Source organism: Cervus canadensis, chromosome 6, assembly GCF_019320065.1.
Source record: "Cervus canadensis isolate Bull #8, Minnesota chromosome 6, ASM1932006v1, whole genome shotgun sequence".
Lineage (NCBI taxonomy): Eukaryota > Metazoa > Chordata > Mammalia > Artiodactyla > Cervidae > Cervus > Cervus canadensis.
The window spans coordinates 80,075,332-80,096,708 of record NC_057391.1 but is presented as its reverse complement, the minus strand read 5'-3'; the positions used below and the strand labels follow the sequence as shown (position 1 = coordinate 80,096,708).

General features: G+C 40.5%; 2 protein-coding genes across 2 annotated transcripts in view; one reads left to right on the top strand and one right to left on the bottom strand.

The window, feature by feature from the left end:
* Window positions 1-74: 74 nt before the first annotated feature.
* On the top strand, window positions 75-21,181 carry ALDH6A1 (aldehyde dehydrogenase 6 family member A1). The gene is made up of 12 exons (XM_043472523.1): window positions 75-258; window positions 7,603-7,662; window positions 10,455-10,529; window positions 10,701-10,862; window positions 11,090-11,168; window positions 11,559-11,861; window positions 12,981-13,102; window positions 14,480-14,669; window positions 14,864-15,045; window positions 16,368-16,547; window positions 16,816-16,914; window positions 18,705-21,181. The coding sequence occupies exons 1-12, from the start codon at window positions 208-210 to the stop codon at window positions 18,807-18,809; spliced, it is 1,608 nt and encodes a 535-aa protein (XP_043328458.1). The 5' UTR covers window positions 75-207; the 3' UTR covers window positions 18,810-21,181.
* The window catches only part of BBOF1 (basal body orientation factor 1), a 38,509-nt gene continuing 32,761 nt past the window's right edge, over window positions 15,630-21,377 (bottom strand). The window contains exons 12-13 of the mRNA XM_043472522.1: window positions 18,106-18,161; window positions 15,630-17,054 (exon numbers count right to left, since the gene is read on the bottom strand). Coding sequence (XP_043328457.1) covers window positions 18,150-18,161 — 12 coding nt within the window. The 3' untranslated portion in view covers window positions 15,630-17,054; window positions 18,106-18,149. The remainder of the gene's footprint in view (window positions 17,055-18,105; window positions 18,162-21,377) is intronic.

Genomic DNA, 21,377 nt, shown 5'->3' with positions numbered 1-21,377 from the left:
TATCACTTCTGCCCAATCGTATTCCCCCAGGGCTGGGGACTGAGGGGCGGAGTCAGGCATTAGGGCGAGTAATTGGCTAGGGGAGATTGTCCTTTCCGCCAGTGAGGAGGTGGGTCAGGATGGAGAGGCGAGGCCTGGCTGCAGCAGAGCTTCTGGATCGTCTCAGACTGTAGAGGTGCGGGGACTGAGAAGAGGCAGCTCAGAGCCATGGCGGCGGTGGCGGCGGCGGCGGCGGCATTGCGGGCCCGGATCCTGCAGGCGAGTGAGGGTGGCGCCAAGGGGTTGCGAAGCTCGAAATTCGTCCTTTGCATCCGCTCTCTGAGCTAGCCCCTTCATGGCTGACCCTTCTCTGTGCCCATCTGACCTGTGCGGCCCTGTCCCACACCTCACTCAGTACCCGCCTTCGTTGGATCCAGCCCTGGTCTCTCAGCCCTGACCCTTTTATTCTTGAGCCTCCCGCCTTCTCTGGCTCTGGTCCACTGTCCTCTTCGAGGCTTGCCCGGTCCCTGCCGACACTCCCTTGCCCTCACCTCTGTCGGTCTGCCCACCGTCTTCCCTTTCACTTCTGCACCAGCCACCTCTCTGCCCCAGAAGCTCCCCTTCTGGTCACCTTTCTTAGCATTGGGCCGGGAACGTCCAAATTGTCCCCTTCCCCCACCCTCCTTCACGGTCTGCAATCCGAGGTAAAGCCTGGGGGCGGGGGTCAGTGAATGAACTTTGAATCTCCTTCTCGGAATGTTCACTCCGTTTTCCCGAAAGCAGTCATTTGCTGAGCTGTTTTCCCCAGCTATGGCTCTTTGCATGTTCCACAGGCTGTGGACTATTGTGCCTTTGCTTGCCAAGACTTTGTTTAACTTTCTGGCAGAGTTACAGTGTTTTGTTGGCGTTGAATAAGGACACATAGTTAAATGCTCCCAGTTTGTTCCAAGCACGTGCAAAGAATTAAACATCTCTAAAATAGGTGATAGAAAATGGGAACCAAGGAAGGCAAGAAGTGTAAGTTCCAAGTTCCCACCCCAGAGTCAGCTTGTGCTGTGCTGTGCTTAGTCGCTCAGTCGTGTCCCACTGTGCGACCCCATGGACTGTAGCCTGCCAGGCCCCTTTGTCCATGGGGGTTCTCCAGGCAAGAATACTGGAGTGGGTTGCCATGCCCTCTTCCAGGGGATCTTGCCAACCCAGAGATCGAACCCAGGTCTGCTGCATGGCAGGTGGATTCTTTACCGTCTGAGCCACCAGCGAAGCCCCAAATCAGCTTAGTGTAACTCACCTCTGCCCCTGGGGTTGGAATGGGATGGGGGTGTTCAGATCTTCTCTGAAGCTAGTCTAAGGACAGGTGGTTGAGCTACAGGAGCTACATGCCTGAGGCCTGTAGCTGTTTCCAGCTGTTCATAGCCTTTCCCCATTGTTCAGGCCTAGCTAGGACTTATATTATGAGGCAACATTATCGAACCTGCAAGAAACAGCTTTGCTTTTCTTACTCATGTTCAGCTTGGGAACTTCTGTATTTCTGGGCTTATAGATAACATTAGTATTTATCAGGTTCAGTGAGTTCTACTCCAGAGACTATGCATTTTTAAGATTCTTAGCAGAGTCTGCAAAGGTTCCTGTTTAAATATGCCATTTAATGGGACAGTGTGAATGGACTGGAAGGATTTGTCAAATGATCTGGCCTAACTCATATTTCTTGATGTAATCCTGGTTCTGTTTTTCTAGGTTTTGGTGGGTTTTTTTTTGTTTTGTAGTCAGAAAACAAAATTTATACCCTATATTTTCCATTACCAACTTCTCCTCGAAATCTTTTATTAAATTGGCTTTTTTTCCTTTGCCTCTTCTGCCATCACAAGTCATTGAGAGCCTTAAAAAAAACTATGTTGTCCTTTGTATCAAGGAAAAGAATCTCCCTCCCCAAGTACTTTATTTTGGAAATAAACACTTTTTTTCTGATTCATTTGCAGAAACTTCTGCATTGACCTGAAAAAGAACAGAGATAATAATTCTAAGCCAATTAGGAGTTACTATAACATGATAGTTTGAGAGTAGTCTAGATTCTGGCAATCCAGATATTATCACTCCCGTTTAAAGAAAACTGGTCTTAATATGACTCAGTGACTTTCTTCAGTGATACAGTGGAAAGAACACAGGCTTCACAATCATACTTGGATTCTATTCCAGCTCCACCACGTCCTAGTTTTGAGAATATCTGTGAAGATTAGAATTAATGAAGTAAGTTGTTGTTATTCAGTCACTAAGTTGTGTCTGACTCTCTGTGACCCCACGGACTGAAGCACGCCAGACTTCCCTGTCCTTCACCACCTCCCAGAGTTTGCTCAAACTCATCTTCATTGAGTCAGTGATGCCATTCAACCATCTCATCCTGTCCTCTTCTCCTCCTGCCTTTAGTCTTTCCCAGCATCAGAGTTTTTTCCAATGAGTTGGCTCTTTGCATCAAGTGGCCAAAGTATTGAAACTTCAGTTTCAGCATCAGTCTTTCCAATGAATATTCAGGACTGATTTCCTTTTAAGATTGACTGGGGTTTGATCTCCTTGCGGTCCAAGGGACTCTCAGGAGTCTTCTCCAACACCACAGTTTGAAAGCATCAATTCTTCAGCGCTCAGTGTTTATTATTGTCCAACTCTCACGTCCATACATGACTACTGTAGCTTTGACTCGATGGACATATGTTGGCATAGTAGTGTCTCTGCTTTTTAATACCTTTTTTAATACCTGCTTTTTAAACTGTCTATGTTTGTCATACCTTTTCTTCCAAGGAGTAAGCATCTTTTAATTTCATGGCTGCATTCACCCATCCACTTGTGATTTTGGAGCACACGAAAATAAAGTCTGTCACTGTTTCCATTTTTTCCCCATCTATTTGCTATGAAGTGATGGGACCAGATGCCATCTTCTTAGTTTTTTGAATGTTAAGTTTTAGGCCAGCTTTTTCACTCTCTTTCACTTTCATCAAGAGGCTTGTTAGTTCCTCTTCACTTTCTGCCATTAAGGTGGTATCATCTGCGTATCTGAGGTTGTTGATATTTCCTCCGGCAGTCTTAAAGGTCTTAAGGTTGATGTTTCTTCTGGCAGTCTTAAAAGTCTTAAAGGTTTCCCAGCTAGTAACTGATGTTGCTGAGAATTCAGGACTTAAGTCTAAGCATCTCTTTCTGTGTCAGAATCTGGCCCAAACTTTAGGAAAGGAGATAGAAGTAAAATATTCGCCAAAAGCCTTCCTATTGTGATGCAATAATTGTTAAACAATAAGACTTCACACAGTACTGCAGGAACCTAGGGAAAGAGCCCCAAACTCAACCTGTGCAATTCTAGAAAAGCTTCCAAAAGGAGTTGATTTCGGTTTGAGTACTGCAAGAGTAGGAGGCCTTTAGCCAGAGAAGGGAGTTCCTGCCAAAGGAAATAGCAAGTGTGAAATAAACATCTAGAGATCAAGAAGTTTGGTGTGACTGGAGATAGGATAGTTCTTTTCAGTAACAGTACTAATGAGTGTGTCTTGGAAAATGAAGAAAAGACTAAATGAAAAAAAAAAAAAAAAAAAAGACTAAATGACTATTATTTAGTCAAAAACTAAATGATAATGTTTTATTTTACCAGATGTAGTGCCTTTTATGCCCTCTTGACAGCAGGTGCATGTGACAGAATAAAATTAAGTGGCCTAGAATGCTCTCCTTGGCTGATCTGTACATTTTCTGCCCTATAAGAGAGTTTGCTTGTGTGTTAAGTCACTTCAGTCATGTCCAACTTTTTGCGAACCTATAAACTGTAGCCCACCAGGCTCCTCTGTCCATGGGATTCTCCAGGCAAGAATAGTGGAGTGGGTTGCCGTGCCCTCCTCCAAGGAATCTTCCCAAGCCAGGGATTGAACCTGAGTCTCTTTTTTTTTCTGGCCATGTCACACGACATGTGGGATCTCAGTTCCCCGACCAGGGATCAAACCTGCTCCCCCTGCTTTGGGAGCATGGAGTCTTAACCACTTGACCACCAGGGAAGTCCCGAACCCGCGCCTCTTAAGTCTCCTGCCCTCGCAGCCGAGTTCGTTACCGCTAGCACCACCTGAGAAGCCAGTAAGAGAGTTTACATGAAGTAAAATTAATATCCCACAATTGCTTGGGTGTATACTCATTCATTCTGCAGAATATTACTGAGTGCTTACTCTAGTCCAGGAATGCTACCAGGTGATGAGGACATAACTGTCTAGTGTTCTAAGGGAAGACAGACTTAATAATGCTATTCTCTAGTGTGATAAGAGAACTAGAGGAATTCAGGTGTTTTATGAACTCCATAATCAGGTACTTAGCCTCGACCTGAGATTGAGACTTAAAAACTTCCAACTCTGCTACTGTACCGCTCACTCACAGGAGTTAACCTTGTTTTTTCTACTTCAGAGGAGACTAAAACCATTAGATGAGAACGTCCTCAACTTCCTACTAGCAAGCCTACAGAACTGACCTGTACCTGTACCCAAAGTGATAGGGAGCTCAAGAATAGACGTGAGCCAAGCAAATGGGATGAAACAACTCCAGGCAAGAGGGAGCAGCACGTGCAAGGGCAGTGTGAGCACAAGACGTGTTCTGAATGCCTGGAGCATAGAGAGAGCAAGGAGGAGAGCAGCAAACTAGGAAACTAGAGAAGTAAAGATACTATGTAGAATCTTCTAAGCAACATCGAGGTGAGTCTTTATCCCAAGGACAACGGAAAGCCATTGGTGGGTTTTAAACGAAGGAGTGATCTGACCAGGTTTGTGTTTTAAAAAGACCCTTTGGCTCTGGAGTGGAAACAAGAATCAGAGGTTTAAGATTGAAGGCTAAGAGACCTGTTAGGAATCATTACCTGTTCGGAAACCCAGGTAAGAGACAATGATGGTGTAGAGTGGTAAGAGGGAGCAAGAAAAGGGTTGCATTTCCAAGACTTCTGGGAGGACAGATTGCCAGGACTTGTTTGATTCACTGAGGAGAGAGAGAGAGAGAAGAGTTAGGGTGACATTTAAGTTTCTGGTTGGGCACCTAGGTGGATATTGGCCCCATTCACTGAAAGGTAGGTTGTAGGAAACAGAGCTGGTTGGTGGGAGGATGATGAGGAAGTCAGCTTTTTCCAACATGGACCTAAATAATATCCAAGTAGAGATGTGGTAAAGACAGTTATGTAAGTATTACCTGATGAGGAAGATTTTGGTGAAGAATTAAAGGTTTGGGCATCACCAGGATCTAGCTAATTAAGCCACTAGAGTTAATGAAATCACCCAAGGAGAGTTGGGACCTCTCCTTGTTCAGGAACTCAAGCAGTTAGAGGCCAGGTATGGGAGAAGGAATCAACAAAGGAGGCAGAGAAAATGTGGCCTGAGAGATAGAAAAGATACCAGGGCATCACAGAATATAAGTGGAAAGGGGATTTGGGACAGGTGGTCTGGTTAACTCTTCACCTCTGCTGAGAGGTCAAGTACAAGAAGGACTGGGAAGAGTCCATGGTATGGAGGAGGTCACTGGTGTTCAGTTATAAAGGTAGGAGTTGATTGAGGAGCTAGTGGGAGATAAAGAAATAACTGTAATTCTTATAGAGAACCCTTTCTATTGGATGGAGAGAGGTTTTAAGATACAGGAAAGAAAGGATAATCGGTGGAAGTGTCTGAGGCAGGAGGAAGAGTTGACTTCAGAGCACAGATTCAGAGATTAGCCTTAAATTGGAAGACATACTTCAGTCAGACGTTGACTGTGCACCTCTGTCTCCCAGTTACTCTGTCCTCATGAACCTTGGTAGCTGCCTTCTCTATAAGAGGTAAAAGGAAAAGATCATGAACATCGGTCAGTTTGGTAGGCTTGCTAGTAGGAAGTTGAGGAAGTTTCCATCTCATGATTTCTGTTTCCTCTGAAGTAGAAAAAATAAGATCAGCTCAGTGAGAGGGAAAGGAACAGAGTTGAAAATTTTAAGAAAATTGGTATGTTTTGAAATAGCAAGGAATGAGAGCAAATAACTATTTGTAGTAATACAATAATAGTAGCAATGTCTGATGAGCACCAACTACATGCTAGCTGTTTTTCATACCTGAACAGTCTTGATCTCGTAATGCTATAAAGTAGGTAAACAAGATGCTGTACCTGTCCCCATGGAATTTATAGTCTTGGGGTAAAAAACAAATACCTAGGCTATTACAACACAGACAAATAAACTCAATAGGGAAATACTGACTACTAGGTGTACAGAAAAATACACCTAACCAAGTCTGGGGTGGGGAACATCAGGCAATATAGCTGTTGAACACCTATTGTGTACCGGGTACTATATTGGTGTTGGGAACGTGGCTATGAGACATGGTGGTCTCCAGGAGGGTGTTGCTTGTTTGAAATAGCTTTTGTGGTGAAAGGAGAAGCTGCAGACTAGGCATTTTGACAGACTGCTGGCCCAAAGGACCAGCACCTTTTCCTCTGGATAGTGCTGTCGGCACGCAAACAGATTCTTATACTTTATGCAGCCCTAAACTCTTTGGTTAAAGTGGTCTCTCTTCAGATAAGGAAATAGGTTATTAGGCTGCACCTTCCTTTTATATTCCAGTCTTGAGTATTTTAGTTTGCTCACTTCGATTAGACTTCTATATTTCTTAAATCAACTTCCTTAGCATACATACAAACTATTTTTTGAGAGTGACTTTATTTTAACTGATCCCCCCACCCTAACCATTTGCTGATTAAATTCTATTAAATATAACACAGTCTTTTCCTCTTAGGTGTATGTGGCATTTTTAAAAATAGCTTTATTAAAATAAAATTGATCTAAGATAAAGTGTATAATTTGATGTTTTAATATTTGTATACACCTGTGAAAACATCACAGTCAAGATAGTGAATATATTAATTGTCCCAAAATGTATCCCTCTGACCTTCGTCTTTTCTTCCACCATCATCTCTAGGTAACCACTGATCTGCTTTCTGACACTATGGTTTACATTTTCTAGTTTTATATAGGTACTCTTCTTAAGTCTAACTTCTTTCACTCAGTATAGTTATTATAATTATCCATGTTGCATTATCAATAGTTGATTCCTTTTCATTGCTGAGTAGTATTCTAATATCTGAATATACCATACTAGTTTCCCTATTCACCCATCCAACCTTTGAGTTGCTCCCAAATTTTACACTGTTACCAGTAAAACTACTATGAACACTCGTATTTAAGTATTTGTATGGGCATATTATACATACATTTGACACTTGGTTATATACTGTCTTATATTCAACACCTATTGTGTTAGACACCATCTTAAGTGTTTTCTTATTTTTAGATTTAAGGTGACTACATTTATCAGGTCAAAACTAGAAAAATACAGTCTAATGACGAAAAAAACACTTTTTTTAAATCAGGACTATCCTAGAAATTGAACACGTAATTGTTATGAGTTTTCATTCTCTCATAGTTTGCTGTGTCTCACAGCCTCACAGCTTTTCTCTTTAAAGACTATATGACCCTTGAGAGCAAACACCAAGTCCTTCTTCATATACCCATAGTAACTAGTAGAATACTGAGCAGCTAGTGGCCATTCACTAAGTTTTTAATAATTTTCTGCTCTCATTTATCAAAATAATCACTCTTTTACCTCCCAGGTATCTTCCAAGGTGAATTCCAGTTGGCAGCAAGCATCCTCCTTCTCTTCGTCTTCAGTGGTGAGTTTATTTGGTAATAAAGATTGACTTCTGAAAAGGAGTCCAGTACAGTTTGGGGGTATTTTCTTTACATCATTGTGATCAGAATTTATCTGAAGTTTTCTGTCTTGATTTTCTTATCTTGCATTATGTCTGTTACGTTGTAAGCACTTCCAGGATTGCAAAGTGATCTTTATAGCTATGATTTTTTTTTAATAATTTTATTTATCTGGGGCTGTGCTGGTCTTCGTTGCTGCCCAGGCTTTTCTCTGGTGTGGCCAGTCGGGGCTCCTCTGTAGTTGCAGTGTGCAGGCTTCTCATTGCCGTGGTTTCTCTTATTGCAGAGCGCGGGCTTTAAGGCACTCGGGCTTCCTAGTTGTGGCACATGGGCCCAGTAGTTGTGGCTCCCAGGCTCTAGAGTGCAGGTTCAGTAGTGTGGCACACGGGCTTCGTTGCTCCACGGCATGTGGGATCTTCCTAGACCAGGGATTGAACCCACGTCTCCTGTATTGGCAGGCGGATTCTTTACCCCTGAGCCACCATGACTGTGATTTTTTTTTTTTTCCCTTGGTTGAAAGGACTTAAGTTGTACATTTATTAAATATATTTATGCCTACCTGCCAAAAAAACAAGGAGGGGGGCAGTTTAAGGCACTGCCCTCATCAGTGAAAAAATTCAGGCAGAAACTCGGTTAACTGATGATTTTATCCTGAAAGAGTTTCCTCAAACAGATGAAACTTTGGAATAAACGACTTTGAGCTTTAGTGAGGAGCATAAAATAACCTACTAACAAAGTCAGGGAGTTCACATAATCAGTTGTTGTCAATATAGGTGAAAGAAGGTGAAGTCCCTCAGTCGTGTCCGACTCTTTGTGACCCCATGGACTGTAGCCTACCAGGCTCCTAGGTCCAGGGATTTTCCAGGCAAGAATACTGGAGTGCGTTGCTATTTCCTTCTCCAATGACTATGATTTTTAATGCCTATGTAATATTCTATCAAGTAGATATTGTGTGAATTAACTAATAATTTTCCCAAATAACATTTAAATTTATTCCTTTTTTCAGTATTATAAAACAAACATTTATTTGTATCTTCTTTTGTTATTTTTACTTCTTTTATATTATTTCCCTTCTGAACTGGGATTACTGTGTCCAAAGATACAAACATTTTCGTGACTTCTAAAGGTTTTCTTGACCGTGCTGCAAAGGTTGTCTTCTTTACAACCTTTAGAGTTGTTTTTACAGACCTACTGTCTGTTAGCCATTTGCAGTAACTAAACCTGATCTGTAAGGACTGGTGCTCAAAATCCTGTTGAGGTAGAAGCATGCACATATTATAACATAGTAGTCTTTCACCTTTTTTTTTTACATTTTTTTTTCCATTTATTTTAATTAGTTGGAGGCTAATTACTTCACAATATTGTAGTGGTTTTTGTCATACATTGATATGAATCAGCCATGGATTTACATGTATTCCCCATCCTGATCACCCCTCCCACCTCCCTCTCCACCTGATTCCTCTGGGTCTTCCCAGTGCACCAGGCCCGAGCACTTGTCTCATGCATCCAGCCTGGGCTAGTGATCTGTTTCACCCTAGATAATACACATGTTTCAATGCTGTTCTCTCAAAACATCCCACCCTCATCTTCTCCCACAGAGTTCAAAAGTCTGTTCTGTACTTCTGTGTCTCTTTTTCTGTTTTGCATATAGGGTTATCGTTACCATCTTTCTAAATTCCATATATATGCGTTAGTATACTGTATTTGTCTTTATCTTTCTGGCTTACTTCACTCTGTATAATGGGCTCCAGTTTCATCCATCTCATTAGAACTGATTCAAATGAATTCTTTTTAATGGCTGAGTAATATTCCATGGTGTATATGTACCACAGCTTCCTTATCCATTCGTCTGCTGATGGGCATCTAGGTTGCTTCCATGTCCTAGCTATTATAAACAGTGCTGCGATGAACATTGGGGTGCACGTGTCTCTTTCAGATCTGGTTTCCTCGGTGTGTATGCCCAGAAGTGGGATTGCTGGGTCATATGCCAGTTCTAATTCCAGTTTTTTAAGAAATCTCCACACTGTTCTCCATAGCGGCTGTACTAGTTTTCATTCCCACCAACAGTGTAAGAGGTCTTTCACCTTTTTTGGCCCAGAGACCACATTTGAAAATTTAATGAAAACAAGCTGCTTCTTAGAAAAGCTACACACAGAAATGTTTTTTAAGAATATTTTGATCATAAAAATAAGACATGGTCATGGTAATGTGCCAGAAAGTCAGCTGGGCCAACAAATCATAATAGCTAATCTTTGTTAACACAGAGTCTGCTGCTTTTTTAGTATAAGGTTGTCAGCAACATGGGCTTCCCCGGTGGCTCAGATGGTAAAGAATCTGCCTGCAGTGCAGGAGAGCCGGGTTCAACCACTGGGTCAGGAAGATCCCCTGGAGAAGGGAATGGCTACCCACTTTAGTATTCTTGCCTGAAGAATTCCATGGACAGAGGAGTTTGGCAAGCTACAGTTCATGGAGTCGACTTTCACTTTCTCAGTGACATATGTTTACTCATGGAGTTCCACTGTGTGATTACAGGGAATTTTCAATTTACAGAGAGGTCACAGTATCGAGAGGTTCTGCCCCATCTTAATAAGCTCTACAGAAGAGTATATTGTGTGTTTCTTTCCTAGTGGTGACATTTCTAGAAAGCAGAAAATTCAGTTATCAACCCCAGTTCTTTTCTCCTTGTGAAAGGGAAAGAGAAAAGTAAAGCAATTAACTAATACAAAGTATTATGTTTATTTTTCTTCTCCCTCAGCCAACTGTAAAACTCTTCATTGATGGGAAATTTATTGAATCCAAAAGTGACAAATGGATCGACATCCACAATCCCGTAAGGAAAGCTGCTTTGGGGCCTGAACTCACTAGCCTAGAATTCTGGGAACACAGTGGGAAAAATAAGGACCTGGGTCTCTATTGTGAAGCACATAGCGCTGCCCCTGTGACTATATGAAGAAGGTGGGGCAGGGGCAAAGGATGATTGATGTGCTGCCTTTTCCATCAGGCCACCAATGAGGTCATTGGTCGGGTCCCTCAGTCCACCAAGGCTGAAATGGATGCAGCAGTTTCTTCCTGCAAACGTACTTTTCCTGCGTGGGCAGACACTTCAATATTAAGCCGTCAGCAGGTCCTGCTCCGCTATCAACAACTCATTAAAGAGAACTTGGTAAGAAAGCTGAATGGTATAATTTCCCAAAGTGTTATTTCGGTGCTAGTTGTTACTCTATTCATAGAGGCCCTGTCAGCTGCCCTCCTTAACTGTACAGTCCAGAGAGACATAGATCATGGCTCTCTCCCTCCAAAGATTCCTGACTTTTATTCTTTTTTGGCTGCCTGAGAACTAAAGGAAGGCACATCCTTGCATTGTTTTCCATTTGTGTGTTTTCTCCCTAGAAAGAAATTGCCAGGTTGATCACGCTGGAACAAGGGAAGACCCTGGCAGATGCCGAAGGAGATGTGTTTCGAGGCCTTCGTAAGCAGGGAGTCCCTCTAGGGGAGTTCAGGGACATTGGGAAGAAGCAAAGGAAGATAAGAGTTGCCCAGAGTGGGGGACTGCTGCTTCCTTTATGTAGGTTTTGCTATCCCAGGATATCCTAATACTTGCGGGAAATGACAGTACCTGGGTATCTGTGCTGTTGGTTTACTTCATTATTGTACTGCAGTGATCTTCCAGATGGTTTATGCATTTCACTGCCTCCTTTCCATTCAGATGATCTCACTTCATGCAACCTCTTCACATAGCGAATCGGTGCTTTTTCCGTCTGTCACTGGCCTTGCCCCTCAGGGCTGACTGAAGCATGATGAAGCTAGGTACTGGGCAGTGTGAAGAGCTGCCCGCCTGACTGCTGCTTCTCTGTTCCAGAGGTGGTTGAGCATGCCTGCAGTGTGACATCCCTCATACTAGGGGAGACCATGCCATCCATCACCAAAGACATGGACCTTTATTCCTACCGTCTGCCTCTGGGGGTGTGCGCAGGCATCGCTCCATTCAATTTTCCTGCCATGATCCCCCTTTGGATGTTTCCCATGGCCATGGTGTGTGGAAATACCTTCCTGATGAAACCATCAGAGCGAGTGCCTGGAGCAACTATGCTTCTTGCCAAGTTGTTTCAGGACTCTGGTGCCCCTGATGGAACACTGAATATCATCCATGGACAACATGAAGGTACCTTCCCCTCTGGACCTGGCACTTAAATCTGGCTACCAAAAGCCAAGGTGTTGAGTCAGTGATGGGGTGTTTTAGGGATGAAGGGATTTACTAATAATAGGTAACCTCCTTGTTTGAAGAAATGTTTGTTGACTGTTTTGCCATCTCTGTGCTAAGGTAACTAACTGGGGAGTAGCAGTGCTTCTTGCCCTACAGAATATATTAGGACAAATAACTATGGTTGGGGCAAGATAGTTAAAATTAAAGAGAAAGTTTTACATTATTAAACTCATAATTTATAGACCGCAGAGGTACCGAAGTCCTTCTGATTCATATAATAATGGCTGATACTTAAAAAAGTGCTTCCTTGTTTCAAGCACTGTTCCCAATGCCTTCCATCTGTTGTCTCATTCAATCTTTACAATCACTCTTTCAGGTAGGTACTATTATCTTCCCACTTTACAGATGAGAAAATTGAGGCATAATGAAATTAGCTGATTTTGCCCAAAGTCATGTTGCTGGAAACTGTCAAAAGTTGGGATGTGTATACCTAAACAGGCCAACCATGGTTTTTACTTTTAAATACTGTGCTCTCTTGCCTCTCACATGAGGGCACAGTAATATCTGAAAGTTCCAGTGCAAGTGACAGTTGAGGAAATATCATATTCATAAAAGACAAAAGGAAGAGTCAAGTATTGAAAGGCTTTTATTTTGGAGGAAAATAGGAGTTGTAGCCTTCAGAGTTAAAGTAAAAATTCTGGACTGGCAATTGGGAAAAATAATGAAAGAGAAGAGGTTTAAATAGAATTGGTAGTTTAAAGAATTTAAGAGAGGGACTTTTCTCGTGGTCCTGTGGTTAAGACTCCGCACTTCCACTGCCAGGGTTTGGGGGGGCGCGGATAGGGCACAGGTTTAGTCCCAGGTTGGGGAGCTAAGATCCAACTAATGGTGCTGCGTGACCAAAAAAAAAAAAGAATTTAAGAGAACAAGGACAGAACTCCAAAAGGGGATTCCAGGGCAAGAAAACAAAAGTATGAAACTTCTCATTCATAGCTGTGAGAAAAGGACATATTTGCTATTCTGAGAAGCCCACAGCCCCTTCTTCCTTTGTGATAATCATTTATTTTCTTCTTAAAGCTGTAAATTTTATTTGTGATCATCCGGATATCAAAGCAATCAGCTTTGTGGGATCCAACCAGGCAGGAGAGTACATCTTCGAGCGAGGGTCAAGACATGGCAAGAGAGTTCAAGCCAATATGGTGACTTCTTATTCCTTTTTCCCCCAAATTCTGTTGTATGTATTAAAATTACCTGGAAAAAGCCCTTCAGCAGAGGGACCACTCATCCCACTCTAATGCCAGTGTTTCTTTATTCACATTTCATCCTGGTTGTCTTTACTTTAACCACAAATGTTGTGATGAATTTTATTCTCAGTCACTTTAGTTATCTTTTATTTTATCCAGGTAATCTTGGTGATAAGGTCACATTTCTCCTGAAGAAAGATATTCAGATTCTTTGGGCTTTAACCCAAAATTGTGTTTCTGGCCCTGTTTCTTCCTTCATCCCATGCTTTCAGCTAGCCCTCATCCTTCCTGCCTTTAAGGCAAATCCTAACTACTAATGTTAAAGATATGATCTTCCCTAAGAGTCCAGGCTATTTAAGGCACTGTGGTGGTGGTGGTTTAGTAAAGAGCCAAATATCCCTGTATGATATCTGAGTGTGGTTTACTTGGTTGCACAGTTTTGCTGTTCCTTAGTAACTAGATCCTTGCCAAATACTTTGTGGTCATTTGATACTAAATATAATGTCCAGTTGCCATTCTTACCCTTCCACTAATATTGCAGAAAGGGAAGCCACCTATCCACAGGCTTAGAAACTATTCATAATATGCCCATTTATTTCTTTTCATGGCTGGATGTGTTTTGGCCAATTTGATTTATGCCCTTGCCAGTTCACTACATTTCGTCAATGTATTTTGTGTCTAACATTAATACTCTGTGTAATGTGATATAGTTAAGTAGCAGACAAGGTATATATTCATGTGTTCAACTATAGCTATATCTATAAATATGTGGAAATGACCCTGTATTATCCTATATAGAAATTTATGAGACTGTGTATCTAGAAACAAGTCAATTAGGGGAACTTCTTTCTACAAATTATCTATCAGGAGGTCTCCCTCCTGTTTTGCCTTTCAGCTGGCAAACCCTTTGTTTACATCACTCTTCATATAACTAGAAACCCTAACAAACAACAGATTCTTTCCTACCTAACTTAGAAAAGAGAAGGGAGTTCTCCTTGGTTCCTGGATGAAGTGTTTACCCTGTCAATCTGAATATGATTTAGACAGTATTTTGTTTGGGGTAGGTTTTTTTTTTTTTTTTTAATTTTGATCTAAACAAACACCTGTCAGGCTTTCAGCTGAGAAAGTGAAGAAAAAGTACCTTGGAGACTTTACTCAGTGTTACCAGGACTTACACAATTTCAAAATGATAATAAATCTCCTTTCAAAGCAACATAGGATAAATTCTCAAGTCCTTTTCTTAAATTCTCATCTGAAAACTTAGACTCTTTAATTTCTTAGCCTAATTGTATTTTACCAAGGAAGATTCATGTACTTTCTGTATTTCCTTAGGGAGCCAAGAACCATGGAGTAGTCATGCCAGATGCAAATAAGGAAAATACCCTGAACCAGTTGGTTGGGGCAGCATTTGGAGCTGCTGGTCAGCGCTGCATGGCTCTTTCAACAGCAATCCTTGTGGGAGAAGCTAAGAAGTGGCTGCCAGAGCTGGTAGAACGTGCCAAAAAACTAAGAGTCAATGCAGGTAACCAATTTTTAGACTGCATCTCTAGCACTAAGCTCTGGGTTTTTGCGTTGGCCTTGTCCAGTGGGAGCAATCATGTTTATTCTTATCACTGCCTCTCTTTGTACTGGATTACTTGCATTCAGATTCATCTTTAGTTATCACTCATCATTTATGTTCATAAAGACCTTAAATACTTCCGTGTTGTTTTACAGGAGACCAGCCTGGAGCTGATCTTGGCCCTCTGATCACCCCCCAGGCAAAAGAGCGTGTCTGTAATCTGATTGATAGTGGAACAAAGGAAGGAGCTTCCATCCTTCTTGATGGGCGAAGTATTAAAGTCAAAGGTTATGAAAATGGGAACTTTGTTGGGCCAACCATCATTTCAAATGTCAAGGTGAACAACTCTAAATTATTTATTTCACAAACATGTGAGCTGAAGGCACCACTGGAGACAATGGAATCTCATTCCTCTAATTTATAAATGAAGACATTTAATGACTAGAGACCTCATCTCTTGCCAGAATTACTCAATTATTTTATCTCAAGTCCAAATGAGTCGCCCCTCCTGACTCCCAACCTCTTTCCACTATATCAATGGTTGGAAAACTTTCCCTTAAGGGATAAAGAGTAAATATTTTTGGCTTTGCAGGGATAAATAGCCTCTGTCACAAATACAATATATCAACCACCCAGTGTTTATTGAGCCCTCCCAGTACTGGCTCAGCAGTAAAGAATCCACCTGCAATGAAGGAGACCCAGGTTGAATCCCTGGGTTGGGAAGAGCCTCTGGAGGAGGAATAGCAGCCCACTCTAGTATTCCTGCCTGAGGAATTCCATGGACAGATGAACCTGGAGGGCTAGAGTCCATGGGGTTGCAAAGAGTCGGACACGACTGAGTGACTAACACTTGCACTTCACTTTCAGTGTTTATTGAATACCTGCATCTTCAGCAGAAAGCAACAAAAGAAAAAGAATTGTTGTCAATTTTTATATTTATCAAAACTCTGAAAGTTGCTTACCTAAAATTAATAACTACATTGAGGGGTGTTTTTTTTTTTTTGAAGTTCATATATCCCCACTATTCCTATTACAATCCTGAATAATCAAGAGTTGAATCTAAGTATAATAGAAATTATGAGATTTCTTGCCACAGAATCACTGAGAAAAAAATCCACTTATCCAGCTACAAACACAGCTGCAGTGGTGAAAGATGTTTTGAATATTTAATGTGACCTGATACCAAAATAAAAATGGACAGACTCGTTTAGCAGGCAAAGGAATGAATGAGAAAGGATTATTTATGTTACAGAAAACTTACCACAGGATTTCTTTAAATAGAAAAATTCTCCTGTTATGTTTTTAATAAATATTTTATTTCTAAAATGAATTTTCAGGTAGCTTTTCAGTAACATAACAGTTGTGTAAACAAGTAATACAGGCATAAATCAGGAAGCTAGTGATGGGTCATGAGATCAAAAAATACAGTGCATAAAAGAAAGGCGTGTAGTTATGTCATTATAGAAATACAAGTTTCAAGTTACTTATGATTGGTAGCTTGGAAGATGGAACATGGCAAGAAAGGACTTTTTTTTTTTACAGGTGATTTAAAATGAAAAGAGATTACTAACCTAAAAACTGTGCATGTAAGCTGTGGGTAATAAAATACCAAATAAGCAAAATATACTGACTTCTTTTCCAATGCATCACTCCTGGCAGCCAAACATGACCTGTTACAAGGAGGAGATTTTTGGCCCAGTTCTTGTAGTTCTGGAAACAGACACTTTGGATGAAGCCATCAAGATTGTAAACGACAACCCATATGGAAATGGAACAGCCATCTTCACCACCAATGGAGCCACTGCTCGGAAATATTCCCACCTGGTGGATGTTGGACAGGTTTGTGAACAGAATTTTTGGGAGATTCTTGTAGCCATTTACAGTTTCCTGTGTAAGGGGAGAAGGTTAAACAGTGATCAGTCACTGCCCTTTGCTCTCCCTTGATGCCCCGTTTCTTCCTCAGGAATAAAAGTTCATGGGATGGAGGATCGGGTGGAAGGTGGGTAGTTAAATTGGTCTCTCTGGTGCCCAGCACTTGTGCTTCTAAATGGAGAGTCCCTTGTGGAGTCTTTTTCTTAGTGGTTGACATGGCTTTGTTCTGCTTTAGGTTGGGGTGAATGTGCCCATTCCAGTGCCTTTGCCAATGTTCTCATTCACCGGCTCTCGCGCTTCCTTCAGGGGAGACACCAATTTCTATGGCAAACAGGTAACTTCAAGTTTTAAAAAAATATTTTTCCTCTAAGAAACTCTCTTGAACATATTCAGGAACAAGGATTCTGCAAGGAAGGGGCTGCCGGCAGCTTCTGTGAGGATATATGTTGTTCAGCAGTGCTTGTCAGTAGGTACCTTAGAAAAGATATAAAAGTTAATAAAAGTTTGCTATTTCCTGAATAACTCAAGGCAACAGAGTTTTGGGGGAAGAGCATGTATATGCCGTCTCCTCTGCCTATGACCCTTTCTTCCTACATCCCCTTTCTACCCTCCTTCATCTGACTGTTAACCACCAGTTTAAAGTGTGGACTTGCTAAAGAAAGCCACCTCTGACCACCATCCCCTCAAGTGCTGGGTTGGGTAGGTCCCTCAAGTGCTCCCACCACACATTTCCTGTTACAGTCACTCATTTACTAAAAATTTTATTGAGCACCTTCTGTATATTAAACAATATTCTAAATATAATAAATGCTATAAGTATAGCATCAAATAAAAAATAACTATATAAAGCAGATCTGGAACCAAATTACCACCATTGTCACATCCTTCAACTTGTGCATATACCCTAAAGCAAGACCAGGCATGGCATGATCAAACTGTAGAAATGGGTTGGAGCCCAGTGAGTGAATGAGGCAGAGAGTAGTAAGAGATGAGGTTAGAGAGGTAGACAGAGGCAAGTCAATGGGACTGTTTAACTCATGTTAAGAAGCCCTTATCACACTGTAATTATTATTTACTTATCTGAAGGATGTAGCACCAGAGCAAGTAACCAAATACGTGTTGGACAAATGGCCTAGTGAAAAGTTCTTTGTAGTCCCACAGAAATAACAGCAGTTTTGGAACCTTCAGTAAAAAATTACTTGTTTTCTATACAGGTCTCCCTTTATAGGTTAATAATAAATAAATGTGGGATTACATAGCAGAGTATGACAGTGTGGCCAACTGGTTAAGACAACACTGGTTGTTTCAAGATGGATTATCCAGTTTGTACATTAGTCACAGCCTTTGTAAAATGATTAATTTGATACTATTAAACATTTCAAGGGAAGCAGAGTAAAACTGTTGCTTAAAAGTTTGTTGGTTTGGGGTTTTTTCCCCCAACCCCCCATGCCTTTGTTTAATTACTGTACATTACTCTAGTAAGTGAAGCAGCAGTAAGTGAGGCTTCATAGAGTAAAAGACTGACCTTATGCAGAGTTTGAAGTCTTAAATTCTTAGGTAATTAAATTGCTATTTTTCATTCTGTAAAGAAGACATAAATGTATCATTCTTACATAATAAAATGTAAACTTTAGTTGTATCTTATATTGAAAATATTTAATAATCTCTAAAATTGTTTTCACTATATTAACATGGCCCAGATTTTGTCTATTAATTCTAGAGGTGTATTTTAATCAAGCTAGTGAGTTGTGTTCTATCAGTACTCTTCTAGGTTGCTAGTAATATTGTGTGTTAAATTTGCACACTCTATTCTCTTTTGCTCAAGCCTATTCTTATAAATAAAGTTTAACAGTTTACATTGTCCAGTTTTTCCATTTAGATGTTCTTGGCTAGTTTTAGCATAATGATAGCTAAGATTTGACTCTTTACTATGTGCCAGGTAATATGTTAAGTGTTTTACGTAGATTATCACATGAATAATATATTGAATTCTGGTTGCACCTATTCTGCAAGTAGGAACATGAATAGCATTTCACAATACCTCCTTCAAAAGTTGATTAAAAGAAGAATCATGAAACCCCCAGGCATATAATGATAACTCTTTTCTTTCTTTGTTCTCTGTAGGGCATCCAATTCTACACTCAGCTAAAGACTATCACTTCTCAGTGGAAAGAAGAAGATGCTTCTCTTTCCTCACCTGCTGTAGTCATGCCTACCATGGGCCGTTAGAAACAAGTCTGTTCCAGACTCGGTGCATACTGAGTAATCACTGTTTATTCTTGACAACTCCAACTGCCTACTTTACTCAGATCAGATCCCTGGGATTGGAATACCTTGCAACTAAAAACTTTCTCAGGACCATTGACCACTGTTAAGTTGCTAATAGGGAGACTCCTAGTGTAACTCTGAAACCAGATTTTCACTTGCTCTTCATAATTTTATTTTTGAGGTCACTGTTCTAACTGTGAAATGCTTCTCTGGAATAAGAGTTTAGACCTGTTTTCTAAAAATTCTCCCCATTTCTGATGAATGACATGGAGGGAACATTAGTGTGTGTCAAGAAGATCTCCCAAGGAAGAGGAGCTCTTGGATGGAGACGTAGGTCAAAAATAATTCACCCTTTGGTTAATCCTCAAACACAGTCCTACATAAATGCCAGTGGGTCAGACCCCTCTGCCAGGCTTTGCTGAGCCTCTCATTTATCCCACATTACAAAGACATAATCCATCTCTGCTTATCCCACAGTTGTGACAACTACTGCTTTCTTTCCTGCTGAATGCCACTTTGTCCTAGTGATTCATGATCACAAATTCTACCGTTGTCACTATTCCTGCTTCTTAAAAACCACTTACTATGGATACCTCAACTTTTTGGATAAATCAACTTTTTGTTGTTTGTGCCAAGTGTTAAATTTCAGGGTTTGCTTCAGTAATCATTAATTAGTGCTTTAGTCATTAATTTAGATGCCAGCAGGTTTTGTTTTGTTTTTAAGAAAACTATTTCAAAAGTTATATTAGACCCAGAAACCAAGAGGTGTTCCAACCATGAAAGTCAGCCAGACTCTTTTTTTTAATGTTCAACAGGATCTCGCATTTATTGAGAAATGATTAATGGTTTAAAAAAAAGGCAATGCCCTTTTCTCATTGGTTGAACAAGAAACTGAAGAAACATTACCTATATGTTTTACAATGTTTTTCTCTTCCAAAGTTTATTTCTGAAAACAAGTTTTAACCACTGTTCTGCACTTTGAAATCAAATTAATCCTGACTAAATCAGTATAATGGACAAGAACAGAACATTTCTTAGGACCCCTGGTACTCTACTCTGCGTAACAAAGGGTCAGAGAAAATGAACCACCCTTAAAGATACAACCTTGGGTAACACTGTTAAATTCTCCAAGACAAAAATTCTTCCTGAAAATATTCTTCCAGTTTGGAAGGGGAAAACAAAATTCCCACTTTCTGGAGTAGAGACCCAAAACCTTCAAACTCAAGTGTTCTCCAGGTGTGAGCAAGATTCTTACCTAAAGTAAGTCTAACCTGATACTACCTGCTGAATTTCCTATATTGTGCTTTTCTCTTGCTTGCATTTCTCATTTGTGATACTTTTTAATGAAAAAACCTTTAATGTAAATTAACTGATTAGGGCCTAAGAAATTTCAAAGCTCTCTATGTGTGAGGTAGTAGAAGAAATGCATTGACAGCTCTTCTGCAAACATCTTTATGCTTTTTGTTTCTTTGCTACAGCTCGACTTTAAGTCAGAACAGAAATTTATATACTAAACAGAATAGATTTTTTCTGCTCTACCATGCTGGCTGAATCCTGTCTTTCTGATACGGTCTTCACCCACTGAACTAGGAGAAAGCTTCTCATTTCTGATAAGAGTTCTGGTTGTCAGGCAGATGATGTGGGTCATTAATTTTTCTGCTTCCTCATTAGTTACATAGATAATACTAACCTATTCCATGGGGGTTATTTAATGAATTAAGGATGATAAAAACCTTGAAAATGTTTGTGCACTCTGGATTTTAGGCTTAATATTACCACCACCTGCTAGATAGAATGTCATAACCTTCAGTCACTTAAGGTGATTGAACTTTAATAAAATCTGTTTTATGACCCTACTGGCCCATTTTTTTTAGGGGGGAAGGTCTGCCTTCCTAAAGGTGAAGCAATAGAAATTTATAATTTTGTAATAGAATGCTCCTTGTTTTATCTCTTCTTACAGCTGGCAACTGATAGTAATACTTAATCCAGTCCAACAACTACAGGCTGGGTTGAATGAAAGGTCATTTTTGTCTAAATTCCAAGTGGAATTAAATATAATCACAGAAACACCTAAGTTTTCCTTACATTTAAGGGAAATCACTCAAGAAATACTAACTCATCAGAACTGTGTTGCTATAATTAGAATCAAATCAATCATTTGGCTAGCTATTTGCTACTCAGAAGAGTTTCTTATTTCTTAGATGGAAAAAATATCTGTACAGTTCATGCTAGTAGCAGCTAAAAAAGTGGCCTCATTTGAAATTTCTCAGATTCTACATTGTACTCATTGATTATGTACAACAAATTACAAGTAAAAAGCTCTTGAAAAGAAACCCTGTTTTTGTTTTGTTGTTTTCTTATGGTACCATACTTCCTTATAATGCCTTTATCTGCTAGCCTGTAGTGACTCAGCTTCCCAGCTCTGTACAAAGCCAAGAGGTACATGGTCATTATGTTTATTCTTACATAAATGATAGTACATATTTTAGCTGGGCTATATATTTCAAAAGGCAACTTACAGGTTTTCCA

What these genes read in the sequence shown, in the direction of transcription:
- ALDH6A1 (XM_043472523.1), top strand. Translation starts at nt 208, where the DNA reads ATGGCGGCGGTGGCGGCGGCGGCGGCGGCATTGCGGGCCCGGATCCTG. An exon ending in AACTCATTAAAGAGAACTTG is followed by an intron (nt 10,863 to 11,089) that starts GTAAGAAAGCTG and finishes TTTTCTCCCTAG; the next exon opens with AAAGAAATTGCCAGGTTGAT. An exon ending in CCAATTTCTATGGCAAACAG is followed by an intron (nt 16,915 to 18,704) that starts GTAACTTCAAGT and finishes TGTTCTCTGTAG; the next exon opens with GGCATCCAATTCTACACTCA.